Raw genomic sequence first — 19,429 nt, 5'->3', positions numbered from 1 at the left:
CATATCTTAGACCATGAATCAACTCTTAGCAAATACAAAAAAATAAAGATAATACCTTGTATCCTATCAGATCATAATGGAATGAAATTAGAAAACAATAAAAAAATAGAAGGAAGCTACTCTAACACCTGGAGACTGAATAATATGCTATTGGATGGTGAAAGGATACCAGAAGAAATCAGATATGAAATAAAAAAATACTTAGAGGTAAGTGAGAATAGTGATAGAACTTATCAAAATCTCTGGGACACTGTGAAGGCAGTGCTAAGAAAAAAGTTCATTGCATTAAGCTCATTCATTAAGAGAATAGAAAGTCAACAAACAACCTAACATTATGTCTCAAATCCCTAGAAAAAGAAGAACAAATCAACACCAAAAGCAATAGAAAACAGGAAATATTTAAAATCAGAGATGAAATAAATGAAATTGAAAAAAGAAAGTCCAAAAAAAATCAACAAAGAAAAAGTTGCTTCTTTGAAAAGATCAATAAGATTGATAAACCCTTAACCAAGCTAACAAAGAGAGAAAGAAAAGTCAAATTACTTAAATTTGTGATGAAAAAAGAAATATCACAACACACTACTGAAATACAGATGATATTCAGAACCTAGTTTGAAAATTTATACTGTAGTAAAATAGAAAATCTTGAAGACATTGACAAACTTCTAGTCATTTAATCTACCCAAATCAAAGCAGAAGAACATAGAAAATTTTATTAGATCAATTTCAAGCAATGAAATTGAAAATGCCATTAAATGTTTACCAAGAAAGAAAAGCCCAGGACCAGATTAATTCTCAACTGAGTTCTACCAGACCTCAAAGAAGAACTAACACCAATTCTCCTCAAATTTTTCCATGAAATAGAAAAGGAGGGAACCCTTCCAAATGCATTCTATGAAGCTAGTGTCACCCTGATACCAAAACCAGACAAAGACACATCAAGGAAAGAAAAGTTTCAGACCAATATCCCTGATGAATATAGATGCAAAAATTCTTCATAAAATACTGGCAAATTGCATATAAAACATATTAAAAATACAGTGCACCATCACCAAATTGGGTTCATCCCAGGGATATAAGGTTGGTTCAACATACAAAAATCAATAAATGTAATTCATCACATCAATAGACTTAAAGACAAGAATCATGAGATTATCTCAACAGATGTAGAAAAAACATTTGACAAAATACAGCATCCATTCATATTTAAGACACCAGAAAAACTAGGGATAGTAGGAACATACCTCAGCATTGTAAAGTCTATCTTTGCTAGGTCAAGGCCAACATCATTCTAAATGGAGAAAAATTGAAAGCATTCTTCTCTAAAAACTGCAACAAGACAGGGATGCCCTCTTTCACCACTTCTATTCCACATAGTCTTGGAAACTCTAACCAGAGCAATTAGACAGATGAAAAAATTAAAGGGATATGAATAGGAAAAGAAGAACTCAATCTATCCCTATTTTATGACAACATGATTCTATATGTACAAGACTCAAAAAGCCTCACCAAAAAACTTCTTGAACTCATAAATGAATTCTGCAAAGTAACAAGATATAAAATTAACACCCATAAATCAATTGCATTCCTATACATCAGGGCTGAATCTACTGAAAGAGAAATTTGGAAAACTATCCTATTCACAATAGCCTCAAAAAAATAAAATATTTGTGAATCAATCTAACAAAAGAGGCAAAAGATCTCTACAATGAAAACTACAGAACACTAAAGAAAGAAATTGAAGAAGACCTTAGAAGATGGAAATATCTCCCATGCTCTTGAATGGGCAGAATTAATGTGGTCAAAACTGCCATACTACCAAAAGCACTATACAGATTTAATACAATTCCTATTACATTTTCAATGATGTTCTTGATAGACATAGAAAAAGCATTCGTGAAATTCATTTGTAAAAATAAGGGGCCAAGAATAACGAAAGCAATCCTCAGTAAGAAAAGTGAAGCATGAGGCATCACAATACCAGACCTTAAATTTTACTACAGAGCTGTAATAAGAAAAACAGCATGGAATTGGCAACAAAACAGACACGTCGACCAATGGTACAGAATAGAAGACTCAGAGACATATTCACATAAATACAATTATCTCAAACTAGACAAAGCTGCCATAAACATGCATTGGAAAAAATATAGCTTCTTCAACAAATGGTGCTGGGGAAACTGAAAATATATATGTAATAGAATATGAAATTAGATCCCTATCTCTCACCCTGCACAAAACTCAACTCAAAGTAGATCAAGGACCTAGGCATTAGAACAGAGACCCTGCACCTCTTAGAAGAAAAAGTAGGCCCAAATCTCCAACATATTGTCTTAGGAACCAAATTCCTCAACAAGACGCCAAAAGTGCAAGAAGTAAAATCAAGAATCAATAAATGGGATTTTATCAAACTAAAAAGTTTCTTCACAGCAAAGGAAACAATGAAGAACATGAAGAGAGAGCCTAGAGAATGGAAGAAAATCTTTGCCGCCTGCATCTCAGATAGATCATTAATCTCCAGGATATATATAGAACTCAAAAACTTAATATAGTAGAATGAATCAGACATAACTTTCCTATGTTCACACATAAATACATGACCGGTGAAACACCACATCATGTAAAATCACACACACACACACACAAAAGAAAAACCCAAATAACCCAGTCGATAAATGGGCAAAAGCTGAGCACAATGGCACATGCCTATAATCCCAGGAGCTTGGAAGGCTGAGGTACGAGAATCTCAAGTTCAAAGTCAGCCTCAGCAAAAGTGAGGTGCTAAGCAATTTAGTGATATACTATTTCTAAATAAAATACAAAATAGGGCTGGGGATGTGGCTTAGTGGTTGAGTGCCCCTGAGTTCAATCCCTGGCACCCACCCCCCTAAAAAAAAAGTGAGCAAAGGAATTAAACAGGCACTTCTCAGGAGAAGAAATATGAATGATCAACAAATACATGAAAAAAAAGTTCAACATCTCTATCAATTAGAGAAATGCAAATTAAAACTACACTGAGATTTCATCTCGCTCCAGTCAGAGTGGCAATTATCAAGAATACAAGTAACAATAAATGTTGGCCAGGATGTGGGGGACAAGGTACACTCATACATTGCTGGCAGGACTGCAAATTGGTGCAACCGCTCTGGAAAGCAGTATGGAGATTCCTTAGAAAACTTGCAATGGAACCACCACTTGACCCAGTTATCCCACTCCTTGGTGTATACCAAAGGACTTAAATTCAGCATACTATAGTGATGCTGCAACATCAATGTTCATAGCAGCTCAATTCACAACAGCTAAGCTATAGAACCAACACAGGTGCATTTCCACAGATGAATGGATAAAGAAAATGCAGTCCATATACACAATGGAATATTACTCAGCCAAAAGAAGAATGAAATTATAGCACTTGCCAGTAAATGGATGGAACTGGGGAATATCATGCTAAGTGAAATAAGCCAATCCCAAAGAAACAAAGGCCAAATGTTCTCTTTGATATGGGGATGCTGATTTACTATAGGTGGGTCAGGGTAGGAATGGAGGTTCACCAAATTGGACAGGGTGGGGGGAAGAAAAAGGGTATAGGAATGGGAAAGACAGTAGAATGAATGGGACATCACTTTCCTATGTTCATATGTGAATACATGACTGGTAAAACTCCACATCATGTACAACCACAAGAATGGGAAGTTATACTCAATGTATATATTATATGTCAGATTCACTCTACTGTCATGTATAACTAAAAAGAACACATAAAATTAAAAAATACATTTGAGAATCTAATAGGCAAGCAAAACAAATACACAGATATGGAATATCAGCAGAGAAACATTTACCCATACACTAATGTATGTCTACTTAAAATCAGAGTTTCAAAGTACAAGAAGAAAAAATTCACAGAACTGAATAATAGGGAAATTTTAACAGTAATTGATAAAAAGTATTAATAAAATGCAATAAGAACACAGAAGATTTGAATTACACCATCAACCATTGTGACCTAATTGATGTTGATAGAACTCTACAACTAACAACTGTGCAATATCCACTAATTTAGTGTGCATGTGGAATATTGACTAAGATAGACCGCATATGTAACTGCAAAAATTTAGAATTTTTAAAAGATTGAATTTTCAAATGATATAGTTTATTTAACTCATAGTCACAAGAGTTAAATAAGGACTCTATTAAATGTAATATCTTTAAGAGCTCCAAATAGCTGGTAATAAGCAATAGGTTTCACAATAATACGTGGATCAAAAATGAAATAAAGCCAGGCACAGTGATGCTTCCCTGTAATCCCAGCAGCTCAGGAGGCTGAGGCAGGAGGATTGAAAGTTCAAAGCCAGCCTCAGCAGAAGTGAGGCACTAAGCAACTTGGTGAGACCCTGTCTCTAAATAAAATACAAAATAGCGCTGGGGATGTGGCTCAGTGATTGAGTGACCCTGAGTTCAATCCTTGGTACCCATATAAATAAATAAATAAATAAAATGAGAATTATAATTATTTCAAACTAAAGGCAATAAAATAAAATATATTAAAATTTATAGTATGTAGCTCAACAGAACTTAAAGGGAAATATGGATGTTAAAATAAAGAATGCTTAAAATTAATAATCTCTGTTTCTCAAGACCTTAGGAAAGGATGAACAAGTTAAACCAAATATAAGTAGAAAGAAGGAAATAATAACAATAAGGGCAGAGATCATACAAATAGAAAACAGAAAAAGAAGAAATAAAGTAAAATCCTTTTATTTGAAAAAATGTAATGTTTGATCAATCTCTAATAAGACCGATTAAGAAAAAAATACAAATTATCAATATCATGAATGAAGCAAGTGGTACCACTACAAACCTCATAAATATCAGTGAGAAAGGAATTTTTAAACAACTTAATGATGACAAAAACACCTTAAAAGAAATTGATGAACTTCTTGAATAACACAGTTCATTAAACCTAGAAAAAATAGGACAGGTATGGTGGCACATGCCTGTAATCCCAGCATTTTTGGAGGCTAAGGCAGGAGGATCATGAGTTGAAAACCAGCCTCAGCAACTTAGCAAGATCCTAATTAATTTGGTGAGACCCTGACTCTAAATAAAATACAAGAAAGGGCTGGGGATGTGGCTCAATGTTTAAGCACCCCTGGTTTCAGCCCCCAGTACCAAAGCAAACAAACAAACTTAGAACAATAGAAAATAATAATCCTATATTTGTCAAAGAAATTGAATTTGTTTTTAAAAACATTACCACAAAGAAAGTCCTAGGATCAGGTGATTTTACTGATGAAACTTTTTGTTCCCGTTTAGATATGAGGTACCACACAAAAGGTCATATGTAAGACAATGTAATAAAGTTTATAATCAATATGATTATGTTATGAGATCTTTAACCTAAACAGTGTATTAATCCACTGATATAGATCAACTGACTGATAACTGCAGCAAGGTAGGGAGTGACTGGTGGAGGTGGGTCACTGGCGAGCGTGCCTTTGTGGCTTATATTTTGTCCCTGGTGTGCGAGGAGTTCTCTTTGCTTCCTTGTTGTCATATCCTGAGCTGTTTTCCTCCACTACAACCTTCCACCACGATGTTCTGCATCACCTTTGGTGCAGGGCTATGGATCTGGGGGTCTATGGATGAAGACCTCTGGAACTATGAGTCAAATAAACCTTTCCTCCCCTAATTGTTGTTGTCAGGTCTTTTGTTCACAGTGCTGAAAAAATTGACTAAAGTGCTTATGAAAATTTTAATAATACAAATTCTATACCAAGTCTTCCAGTAAACAAAAACATCCAAAATTGCTTTATGAAGCCAAATATAACCCTGAAACATAAAACTGACAGACATTAAAAGAAAATTATATCATTCTCATCATAAAAATAAATGCAAAAATCCTTAAAATGTTAGCAAATATTATTCATCAATATATAAAAATCACAATGAAAAGGATATCATAACCAACTGAAATTTATCCCAGAAATATTAAGTGAGGTTTGTACAATACTTCTTTTTAAACAATGTGATATACTATATTAACAGAATGAAAGCATAAAACCATGAAATCATTGAAACAGGTAGCAAAAAGTCTTAAAAAATAGAAAACTTTTTCAAGATAAAAATTAATTTATAGAAAATTAGAATTATAAGGAAAAGGATAGGCATGAAAACTCTTCAGGTAACATTAGATCTAAGAGTAAAATGCTGAATCCTTTTCTTCCTCAGTCTAAACATGGCAAAAATGTCACCCTCATCATTTCTATCAACACTATGTGAAAAGCATCAAAACATTGATGAGAAAAATTGAGGAAACCCTAGATAAATGGATATATACACATTAATGTATTTGCAGACTCAATATTGCTCAGATGTTTATTTTACCTAGATTTATTTATTAATTAATTGCAATGCACATCAAAAATTTCAGAAGTCTTTATTGGAGTCTCAGGCAAGTTAATTCTAAACTTTATTGAAATATTAAAGGATTTTCAATATCCAAACTAAACTGAAAAATAACAAGTTGGAAGGGTTTACACCACTGGACTTCAGAACTTACTCTCTAGATCTATGGTAATCATCAAGATGTGATATTAGCATTAGGGTATACTAATGAGTGAATGAACCAGAATTGGGAATGCAAAAATGCTTGTGCACATATACACTAAGTTAATTTTTCACCAGGTTGTAAAGTTAATTCAATGGAGAAAGAAAAGCTATTTTAAAATAACTGTTACTAGAACACTGGATATCTATGAGTCACTTACCCTGTTTCCTTTGTTTTCTTACTTGTACAGTGCTCTGGATGAAGCAAGTGCCTCATTCAGATCTGTTGGAATGATTTGAATTGTCTGCTTCATAAATATGGAGAAATCTATAATCACATTCTAAATGCCTGCTCTTGAAAGTCTGAAGGAACCTAATACAATATCCACAAATCTTTTATGGACTCAAAGTTTAAGGAGGAGTCAAGATTTTAAATTATTCAGAAGGGATCATCCTTGTCTTATCTACAACCTGCTTCCTTAAGTAAACTAATCAAGGACTCTTTGAACATAATTAGTGGAGTTAAGGAAATAATCATTTTTAAGCAGAAATTAGTTGGTTTTTCAGTTCTGAATAATGGGAATTTGGATAATTGTGGTATATTTAATTGATAATAATCATAAAGATACTATTTTACAAAGAAGTTGTGTGCCAGGACATGTGCAAGAAGTTTTATATAAATTGTATTTTTTAGTACTCACCTGAACCTAGGTAGTAGGAAGTATACATTACTATGCTCTTTTTTTACTAATAAGGAAATTAAGGCTCAGAGGCTTTAAGTGACTTGCCCTGATTAATATATAGCTCTTAAGCAGTGGAGCTGGGATTTTATTCCTTCATGTTTCTTTGATTCCAGAGCCTGTAATTTTGTCATTGCATCTCATGATCACACCAAGCCAGTAACAACCCTACAGTTTCCCTGCACAGATTTCTTAGGGAATGTTCCTAAACAGCTGGTATTACTTACTTTGGAGAAAGGACTAATCCTAGTAGGAATGTATATAAATGAGGGTTTCTCATACCTTTTCAAATACATCATTTGCACTTGATTTGATGGACATTAAAGTCTCCAAAATCTCCAGGAGGGAACTGTTTCAGCCACATCCAGTCACCCTGGAAAGAAAAAGGTAGAAAATAGTGATGAGAATTGCCAGCAGCTTTAGAGTAAGGTCCCTTCCTCAAGAACGGATTACAGTAATACTATCAATACAAACACACTTTTTCCTCCTTGGCCATCCTCCACCTCATGGTAGTTCTGTATTCTGAGCTGAAATGAGACTGTGCAGAGAAATTAAAGTTAAAAATACAAGCTAACTCAAGACAGGGAAACAATTGCAGGTATGCAGACAGAAAAGGAATGATACGACTTTATGCAATGCCTCACTTAAGTAACTGCAGAAAGTGCTAGGTTATTTCACTTACTCACAGCTAAGTGATGTAGCACTAGGTTTACTGTGATTAATGGTGATGGTCTGCGGTTGCGATTCCCACTGCCTTGAGGCATCCATGGTGGGAGACATAGGGCAGGAGATGTAGTGCAGCAAATGTTTTCTGCATTTACCTTGATCCATTTTTCTCTTGTGGGACAGGCCATTTTAGGGGGTTTATATGCTTTAATCATAAACTGGTTTAAATGTAGATTAAACATTCTTTATTTCAATGCACAAATGTAATAACATAGTAATATAAGTAATGTAGACTCGAAGTGTATTTCTGAAGTTTTTCATTCAAAATTACTTTACTTTTTAAATTTTACATATCTGTGGAGTATAGTGTGATGATTTAATACAGGTACATGATGTATAATAATCATATCCAGGTATTAGAATTTATTATTTTTTGTTCTTTTTAGATATACATGACAGTAGAGTGTATTTTCACATATTATACATACATGGAGTATAACTTACTCTAATTAGGATCCCATTTTTTGCAGTTGTACATTTATTCTTGACTCTTAAAGTATAAAATTGCTATTTCTAGGGCTATTTCCAAGTCAAAAACAACAATTATTTTATTGTCTTCACTTTAACACCAGTGCCTGAGAGAGAATTCTCTTTTCCATGCATAGCCTCAAGGATGCATCAATCATCAAACCCTATTTAGTTCTGTTCAACCCAAATTTTTTAAGAAAGCAATACAAACAGAGATTCCTGTTTCTCTCTAATAATAATGTCTTACATTTGCACAATGCTCTTTACTCTTCCAAGTGCTTTCACATCTATTACCTATAGCCTGGAGATTCCATTTCTGGCTGCACCAACTTGTTATCAAGTAGAGATAATAAAGCAGTAAGCCCTGTGCAATCAAATCTTGAAAATAAAAGAGTGTAACCACTTTCTTATTAAGGAATATATCCAGCTGTAGCAGTGCATCTGGAAACCTGCCAGAGGCAAAGGCTAATAGGAGCTGCAGGCTTAACTCGCCTGCACTTTGTGTTAGAAAGCATCTTTTAGCCAAGGAGCTCAAAGCCCTTTAACAAGGGAATGGCTCCAGTAGACCTTTAGCAGCTAGAGAAAACTGCACCAGCCAAGCTTATTGCTCATAGAGTTCAGAATGGTAGCCCAGGATCAGAGCCTGCCTGCAGTAGAATGGTCAAAATATTTGATCCAGCAATTCTCCAAGTGTGACCTTGGATCAGCACCATCAGCCTCACCTGGGAACTGGTAAGAAAGACCAATAATGAAGTTCTACCCAACATTTTTGGAATCAGAAATTATGTGTGGGGAGGAGGGTCTAGCTATCTGTGTTTTCTCAAGACCTCTGTGATTCTCGTACATGTTAAAGTTTGTGACTTAACACCCCAGGCTTTTTTTCATCTCATTCTCTGTTTTACTCCCATTACTCATAACCTCCCCATTAACCTTTCAGTAAGTTTTTCTCAACATCATCTATCTCAGCCAGAGATCTAAAAGTCATTCATAGAAGTCAGGAGGGCCCAACTATAAACCGGAAATTTCACCCTTCGGAGGACTTTACCCTATAGAGGAATCAAAGATTAAATCTTAAACTGAAAGAGTAAATCTCTAACTACGATTTTTACCAAATCAGTCAATGTATGGGATAAGCTGGTAGACAAAAAACTTCAGTACATTTGCAACGATGTCTCTCAGTCTGTAGTCATTACTAACCACTATGGCAACTTTGTGAGCATTTTCTCTCAAGTACAAAAAAATAATTATGCAAGTACAAAAAAGTTCTTCTACAGTTAGTGGCTCCCTTGTTCTATACTCATATTTACCCACATATCTGTCAGACACAAGGGAGCAAATTTCTCTTGCAGCATGGATGTTCTACACATCACCAAGCTCTCCCTGCTAAGTAAGGCTTCTTTGTCAGGTTTGGAGTCAGGTTATAGTAGTGGGAGTAGAATTTAGGATTGGTTCTGTAAGAATATTAGGCAGGGTAGAGGATCAACCTCAAGGAATTTCTGGGGCATAGTCAACATAGTGTATATTTAAGTACACATGTATTTACCAGTTACTGCGTGTATTCATAGTTGGGTACACTGGTATAGATTTAGATGTCAGAAGGTTCTGTACCTCACCCCATTCCAGGACTAAGCTGGGAGGCCAGAATCTCTGTGAATACTCCTGCAGCACTCTCATATACATTAGTGTATACTATCACTGTAAATAGAATGCTCTTACAAATGGTATCCATTACACAGCGCACAACCTGAACATCAGTAAGTCCTGATTCTGCCTTACAGATGGCACCTGATACCTTCTTCCTGGAGTCAACCCTACTGCAGATATGACTTGGAATTCTGCCCAGATTATTAAATACCACAAGTAACTAAGTATAGCTCTTTCCTGCCAAATCACCAAATTTGAGGTCTGGAAATGGTCTTAGGTGTTCCTAATGCAATCCCTTCGTAGTTGATAAAGAAACTGAAGCCTGATGAGATTAATTTGTCTAAGTTCAAAAGCCTAGGCAACAACAGATTCAGAACTGAACCAAGATCTTCCATCTTTCACTTTGCTGCTCTTTCCCTGTATGGGACTCCCTTTTGCTTGGGGGAATTGTGTATTTAAGGTTTAAATAATTCTCACAAACTTTATAAGCCAATTTTTACTGAGTCTGTGTGCATCCTACTTCAAGAATAATGAGGAAAAGGGAGTAAATGGGCAGGTTTTATCTTCACCACACATGCACTATTTGTTTTGTTTTGTTCTTTTAAAAGAGAGAATGATAAAATACTTCACTCATCACTCACTTTTTAATTAAGAGCAAGAAACATCAAACTCTATTCACCAAAGTTTTTAGAAGTAATTTAAAGTCCATCAGTTTTTCACTAAGGCCATGGTGTATTAACTAAGAAACAGAGAACAAGGTCCTAGACCTGGCTCTGCTTCAAACTCAAGGGTGGCCTTAGCACAGCCACTTAATCAGCCTGAGCTTCAGTTCCCCCACCTATAGAGCTGGACTTATTTGGTGATTTCTTAGGTCCTTTTGAGCTTTGATGATCTATGACTCTGTGTAGAGAGTGAGGAAATGATTGGTGGAAGGGAGAGGGGTAGACAGAGATCTATAAGAAAGAAAGTGCAGAGACAGAAAAAAGGCTCTGGGAAAGGGAAAAGAATGGGAAGAAACATTAAGGTGAAACACAGGAAAATGTAGGGAAAGGCTGAAAAGTAGAGAGGCACAAAGGGTTAGAAAATGAAGAGAAAAGATGAATTCAGTGGGCTCTTCCTGAGTGTCATAATTACACTCCTTCCCTCTTCACCCTGAACTTCCCTAGTCTATGGCTATTAGAGCAGATCATAGCATGTCCCCACCACCTCTGTCATTCACAACTCTTTCTGTCCAGCAGTCATATCATCTGGCTTTCCTTTACTCATTTCAAACAGTATTTGTGAAATAAGGGCCAATGTTACTGTGCAATTCTGAAGGTTATGCATCTGTATATACAATGAAAATGTGAATTTATGTCACTGTAGTACATGACATAAATTCATGTCATGGTACATCCAAGAGAAGCCTGTCCTTTGTTATTAGACATCTGCTACTCATAACATTATCTGGTACATTATCTGGAAATTCCAAGACTTCCAATAAAAAGTCTTATTAAAATTTGATGTTTTTAAACAAAACTAGACAATTCATCTTCTTTAAAGCACTCCTAATGAAGGAAAATTTCAGAAGACACACCAGACCTCTTTGTTTGATCTGTTGATTCATTTGACCTATGCTCCCTCCCAGAGACTTCTTTAGCCCTAGCAGGCAGTTTTCTAGTCTTAGCTGTATTCCTTCACACCCTGCCATCACCCAGATCTTGACTCTACTATATGATGTTATTTTCCTGGACAATCTCCTTTTGTAAAGATAACCCCCCAACACACACCCACACATTCATGATCTGACTGATTAACAGTCATTCCAGGAACTAACTCAGCTCCCTGCCTCTTTCCAAAACAAGGAAATATCTGACAGATTCTTAAAGGTTAGTTACATGCAAAAGTTTATTTTCCCCCTTCTCAATTCTACAGTATAACCTTCCAACCCCACCAAATAAAACATACCACAATTCAACATATAAATTTTTCCATAGAATCAGAGTATCATAGCATATCCATGCTAGAAGAGGCCTCAGAGGTCTTCTAGTCCAGCAATTATCAAGCCTAGCTGCACATATCAAGAACTTTAAAAACATAATATTTCCTGGGCCCCACTTCACACCAAATGAATCAGAATTGCTAGGAGTGGGAGCTGAGGTACAAATATTTTTAAGTTACCCAAGGACATTGTATTGAGCAGTCAGAATTAGGAATTCGGTTAAACCCCTTATTTCGCAGATGAAAAACCAAAGTTACTAAGATTTACTTCAAAATCTTAGAAGTGTTAATACATTTATAAAGCCACCAATCCATTCCATTTGACATTCAAAAGTTTATATTACCTTTAGTCCTTGATAGAGTAGAGCTGCCAATTCCCCAATAATTCAAGTTTACAGTTAAGGCAAATCTCTCTAATTAAATTAAATCCCTAGTAAGATCCAGAGGCTTCCTGCTATGAATTTAAGTCAAAGCTCTCAGGTATATTGAAAAAGCATATGCCATGTCATCTTGGTGTTGTAGGCTGTTTTATTCGATTTGTGAGACTGTTCTTTACAAAGAACAGAAATTTATTCCTTACAGTTCTGGAGGCTGGGATGTCCAAGATCAAAGAAGAGCATGTTTGATTATCTAGTGGGGGCATTTTCTTCACTTCCAAGATGGCATCTCATTGCTGTATCCTCTAAAGGGGAGGAAAACTGTGTCTTCACATGGCAGAAGGTAGCAGGCAAAGCTAAGAAAATGCAACACGACATCTCTTTCATAAGAACTTTAATATTATTCATCAGGGAGGAGTCCTCATGGCCTAATCAACTTTTGAAAAAGCCATCTATTAATATCACCACATTTAGTCATTAAATTTCAATATCTAAATTTTGGAGGTGACACATTCAAATCTTAGCAAGGCCCTGTGAACTATTCATCTAGTGGAGGGGAACATACTCTTGAAAAATACAATGTAGTTCATAATTGAAAAGTCATTATTTCTTGTTTTGGACTTTCTTTGCAGTTACTGTTGAAGTTGAGGGTGTTTGTTGCTCTTGGGAGTATCTTCAAAACAAGAAACCACACTGGGAAGGTCTCACTTAGGAGGGACAGAAGGACTGTCTTTTTTCCTATTTACCACCTGTTTAACTCTTTCCTGCTGAGAAGAAACAGGTCCTCTCTTCAATTGATGAATGATTTGTACTGATTGCCAAATTCTAGTATCTTAGAACATGGGATAGGGAGTAGCCTCTAAAATTTTGAAAGAGAAAATTCAGTGAAATAAAAGGATTGATATTTTATCCAACAGAAAGTAACATAGGCTAAGTAAAAGAAATAAATGAATATTTTTAAAGTTTCAATAATATTAGAGGATAAGAAGTATAGGAAAATCAACTACAATTTTAAGAAAAGTAGTACCCTCGGATCTACACTGCACAGTATGTCTCTGGAAAACTCATCCCAAGTGTAGGCACAGGGAGTCATTTCTTCTATTATTAGTCTTCGATTTATTCTATTGCATATTATGTTCTTGTCCCTTATGTCTACACAAAACATTGAGATAGTGATATGTTTAAGCATTGGGTCTCAAATACTTTTTTCCACATGCACAGTAAATGCACAGAGTTGAAATGTAAATGAAGTTATCAGTAAGGAGATTAGCTACTGAGGAAAGTCATTGTCAAAAATGCTAACCAATCAAGTTTGTAAGTGGACACAGACAAAAAAAAATGGAAAGAATTACCAAAAAGTCTCAATATTTTTACTCAAAGACTGATGCCTAAATCACTGCCCCATTTTAAAACTCCAGAAGGCAGCGGATTAGATGGCTGTTGGATGTCCTACCTCATAAATTGCTATGTTGGAGTCTTCATAGGTAGCTGGAGCTAGACTCACCGAAGAAAATGAGAGCCTTGAGGACTTCCCACTTTGAATCTTTGAGATGATCTGGAAGCTTACACTGGCATGATTTCCTCTGTGTGAAAAGAATAGGAAAGGAAGGTTATGAACAAAATTCTCATGATTTAAGACAGAATAATAAGTTATGGTATAGATACTGTGCTTATCTTGTTTTTATTTTCTTTTTTATTCAAAAGGAAGTAACCATATGAACTGAAACTTGAAGACATGGAATTGATTAATATTCCCTATCTTTCAAAACTTTTTTTAGTTCATGGTTGACACTTAGCATAACTTCCACATACCACCAAAAAAGAAAGTAAACTAAAGGAAGAGCCAAATAAAGGGAAAACCAAGTGGTGTCAAAAAAAAAAAAAAGAGCCAAATGATTGGGAAAACAATTCATATCTCAACAATAACCCTTAATGTTAATGGCCTGAACTCATCAATCAAAAGACATAGACTGGCAGATTGGATTAAAAAGAAAAATCCAACAATATGCTGCCTGCAAGAGACTCATCTCATAGAAAGAGATACCCATAGACTAAAGGTGAAAGGATGGGGAAAAACATACCATGCACACGGACACAGCAAAAAAGCTGGAGTATCCATCCTCATTTCCAATAATGTGGACTTCAAGCCAAAGTTAGTCAGAAGGGATAAAGAAGGTCATTTCATACTGCTTAAGGGAAGCATAAATCAGCAAGACATAACAATTATAAATATTTATGCCCCAAACAGTGGCTCATCCATGTATTTTAAACCAATCCTTCTCAATTCCAGGGACCAAACAGACCACAACACAATAATACTAGGTGACTTTAACACACCTCTATCACCACTGCACAGATCCTCCAAACAAAAATTGAACAAAGAAACCATAGATCTCAATAACACTATCAATAATTTAGACATAGCAGATATTTATAGAGTATACCATCCAACAAAGAGCGAATACACCTTCTTCTCAGCAGCACATGGATCCTTCTCAAAAATAGACCATATTTTATGCCACAAAGCTAATGTTAGCAAATACAAGAAGATAGAGACACTACCTTGTATTCTATCAGATCATAATGGATTGAAATTAGAAATAAATGACAGAGTAAAAAAAGAAACTAATCCAACACCTGGAGATTAAATAATACGCTATTGTATGATGAATTGATAAAAGAAGACATCAGGAAGGAAATTAAAAAATTCTTAGAGGTAAATGAGAATAAAGAAACATCATATCAAAATCTCTGGGACACTATGAAAGCAGTTCTTAGAGGAAGATTAATTTCAAGGATTGCATTTCAATAAAAGAAGAAAAAATCAACAAATAAATGACCTAACACTACAGCTCAAAGCCCTAGAAAAAGAACAGCAGAGCAACACCAAAAGTAGTAGAAGACAGGAAATAGTTAAAATCAGAGCTGAAATCAATGAAATTGAAACAAAAGAAACAATCCAAAAAATTGACAAAATAAATAGTTGGCTCTTTGAAAAAATAAACAAAATTGATAAACCCTTAGCCACACTAACAAAGAGAAGGAGAAAGAAAACTCAAATGATTAAAATTTGGAATGAACAAGGAAATATCTCGACAGACACAAGTGAAATACAAAACATAATTAGAAGCTATTTTGAAAATCTATACTCCAACAAAATAGAAAATCTTGAAGACATCAACAAGTTTCTAGAGACATATGAATTACCTAAACTGAACCAGGAGGACATACACAATTTAAATAGATCAATTTCACAGGTAATGAAATTGAAGAAGTCGTCAAAAGCCTACCAACAAAGAAAAGTCTGGGACCAGATGGGTTCTGAGCCAAGTTCTACAAAACCTTTAAAGAAGAGCTTATTCCAATACTTCTCAAAGTATTCCATGAAATAGAAGAGGAGGGAATCCTCCCAAACCCATTCTATGAAGCAAATATCACCCTGATACCTAAACGAGAAAGAGACACATCAAGGAAAGAAAATTTCAGACCAATATCCTTAATGAACATTGATGCAAAAATTCTCAACAAAATCTTAGCAAATCACATACAAAAATATATTAAAATGATAGTGCACCATGATCAAGTGGGTTTTATCCCAGGGATGCAAGGTTGGTTCAACATCCAGAAATCAATAAATGTAATTCGCCATATCAACAGACTTAAAGTCAAAAATCACATGATTATTTTGATAGATGCAGAAAAAGCATTCGATAAAATACAGCACCCCTTCATGCTCAAAACACTAGAAAAAATAAAAATAGTGGGAACATTCCTTAACATTGTAAAGGCCATTTATGCTAAGGCCATGGCTAATATCATTCTAAATGGAGAAAAACTGAAAGCATTTCCCTTAAAAACTGGAACAAGGCAGGGATGCCCTCTTTCACCACTTCTATTCAACATTGTCCTCGAAACTCTAGCCAGAGCAATTAGACAGATCAAGGAAATTAAAGGAAAATGAATAGGAAAAGAAGAACTCAAAATATCCCTATTTGTTGATGACCTGATTATATATTTAGAGGAACCAGGAAATTCCACCAGAAAACTTTTAGACCTCATAAGTGAATTCAGTAAAGTAGCAGGATATAAGATCAATGCTCATAAATCCAATGCACTTTTATACATAAGTGATGAATCTTCAAAAAGAGAAGTTAGGAAAAATACCGCATTCACAATAGCTTTGAAAAAAAAAATACTTGGGATCAATCTAACAAAAGAGGTGAAAGAACTCTACAATGAGAACTATAGAACACTAAAGAAAGAAATTAAAGAAAACCTTAGAAGATGGAAAGATCTCCCATGTTCTTGGATAAGCAGAATTAATATTGTCAAAATGGCCATACTACCAAAAGTGCTATACAGATTCAATGCAATTTCAATTAAAATCCCAATGACCTACCTTACAGAAATAGAGCAAGCAATCATGAAATTCATCTGGAAGAATAAGAAACCCAGAATAGCTAAAGCAATCCTTAGCAGGAAGAGTGAAGCAGGGGGTATCACAATACCAGACCTTCAACTATACTACAAAGCAATAGCAACAAAAACGGCATGGTATTGGCATCAAAATAGACAGGTTGATCAATGGTACAGAATAGAGGACACGGACACAAACCCAAATAAATACAATTTTCTCATACTAGACAAAGGTGCCAAAAACATGCAATGGAGAAAAGATAGCCTCTTCAACAAATGGTGCTGGGAAAACTGGAAATCCATATGCAACAGAATGAAATTAAACTCTTATCTCTCACCCTGCACAAAAATCAACACAAAATGGATCAAGGACCTTGGAGTCAGACCAGAGACCTTGCATCTTATAGAAGAAAAAGTAGGTCCAAATCTTCAACACGTCGGCTTAGGATCAGACTTCCTTAACAGGACTCCCATAGCACAAGAAATAAAAGCAAGAATCAATAACTGGGATAGATTCAAACTAAAAAGCTTTCTCTCAGCAAAGAAAACTATCAGCAATGTAAAGAGAGAGCCTACAGAGTGGGAGAAAATCTTTGCCACTCATACTTCAGATAGACTACTAATTTCCAGAATATATAAAGAACCCAAAAAACTCTACACCAAGAATACAAATAACCCAATCGACAAATGGGCTAAGGAAATGAACAGACACTTCACAGAAGAAGATCTACAAGCCATTAACAGATATATGAAAAAATGTTCAACATCTCTAGTAATAAGAGAAATGCAAATCAAAACTATCCTAAGATTCTATCTCACCCCAATTAGAATGGCAATTATCAAGAATACAAGCAACAATAGGTGTTGGCAAGGATGTGGGGAGAAAGGTACACTCATACATTGCTGGTGGGGCTGCAAATTAGTGCAGCCACTCTGGAAAGCAGTGTGGAGATTCCTTAGAAAACTTGGAATGGACCCACCATTTGACCCAGCTATCCCATTCCTCGGCCTATACCCAAAGGACTTAAAATCAGCATACTACAGAGATACAGCCACATCAATGTTCATAGCTGCTCAATTCACAATAGCCAGATTGTGAAACCAACCCAGATGCCCTTCAGTTGATGAATGGATAAAGAAACTGTGATACACACACACACACACACACACACACACACACACACAATGGAATATTACTCAGCCATAAGGAAGAATAAAATTATGGCATTTGAAGGCAAATGGATGAAATTGGATAATATCATGCTAAGTGAGATAAGCCAATCTCAAAAAACTACAGACAAATGATCTCGCTGATAAGCGGATGATGACACATAATGGGGGATGTGAGGGGTGCAAGAATGGAGGAAGGAGGGACTGTATAGAGGGATAAGAGGGGTGGTAGGGGTGGGGGAAAAAATAACAGAATGAATCAAAAACTATTACCCTAAGTAAATGTATGATTACACAATTGATATGCCTCTACTTCTTGTACAGAGAAACAAGATGTATCCCATTTGTTTACAATAAAAATGAATTTAAAAAAAGTAAAATTTTTCATGCACTTCTTTCTCCCAGAGAGAATTTGAATAATAGACATGGGGGATAATAAGTAATACCAGTCATAATTTGATCCAGGATCCTCATTTTATAGACAAGAAACTGAGATAAAAAAAGTAAGTGAGTTTATCAATATTATAGTTCATGATTAAGTAACAGCAAGTGTTTTTATAAAAGTCTAACATTTGCAAAAAAAAAAAAAATCAGAACTAGAACAGTATCCCACTCTCCTGACTCCAAGGACTGCCTCTCTTTTTTTTTTTTTTTTTACATTATACTGAATGGCATCTGTTTTAGTCAGCTTTTTCACCACTGTGACTACAAGACCCAACCAGAACAATTATAGAGGAGGAAAAGTTTATTTGAGGCCTCGTGGTTTCAGAGATCTTAGTTCACAGATGGCCGGCTCCATTCCTCAGGGCTTGAGGTAGGGTGGAACATCATGGCAGAAGAGTGAGGTGGAGGGGAGCAGGTCACGTGATGATCAGGAAGCAGAGAGAGAGAGAGACTCCACTCTTCAGATACAAATATATACCCCCAAGCTATGCCCAAATCCCTACTTCCTGCAGCCACACCCTACCACTTCAATTATCCTATCAGGAAATTAATTCACTGATTGGGTTAAGACTGTTACAACCCAATAATTTATCCTCTGAAACTTTTTTCATTGTCTTACACATGAGATTTTGGGGCCTACCAAACCATAACAGTATCCATCTTTGTATAGATGAGATTAATGACAGAAGGTATACCAGAAAGCAATAAGATGACAGAGTGTGTAGATTATCTTCTTATAATTTATAAGTCTGAGTCATAAATAGGTCAAATTCTCCTCTCCTTGATTTGTTAACCTTTACACTTAAGACTGGTAAAAGAGGGCTGGGAACTTCACAGTTGAATGACAAGATAAAGGGGTGTCTACAATCTGTGTTAACCTTTAAAATTGAACTTCTATATCTTCAACTGAAGTAG

At 35.4% G+C, this 19,429-nt stretch overlaps 1 protein-coding gene across 1 annotated transcript in view; it reads right to left on the bottom strand.

The window, feature by feature from the left end:
* GUCY2F (guanylate cyclase 2F, retinal) overlaps positions 1–19,429 on the bottom strand; it is a gene marked incomplete at both ends in the record, with an annotated part of 92,860 nt that overhangs the window by 38,296 nt on the left and 35,135 nt on the right. Inside the window, 3 exon segments of the mRNA XM_079123607.1 lie at positions 7,572–7,613; positions 7,615–7,662; positions 13,938–14,067. Of these exon segments, the coding sequence (XP_078979733.1) occupies positions 7,572–7,613; positions 7,615–7,662; positions 13,938–14,067 (220 nt within the window).

Source organism: Sciurus vulgaris (assembly GCF_902686455.1).
Source record: "Sciurus vulgaris genome assembly, chromosome: X".
Classification (NCBI taxonomy): Eukaryota; Metazoa; Chordata; class Mammalia; order Rodentia; family Sciuridae; genus Sciurus; species Sciurus vulgaris.
This window is presented reverse-complemented; position numbering and strand designations above follow the sequence as displayed.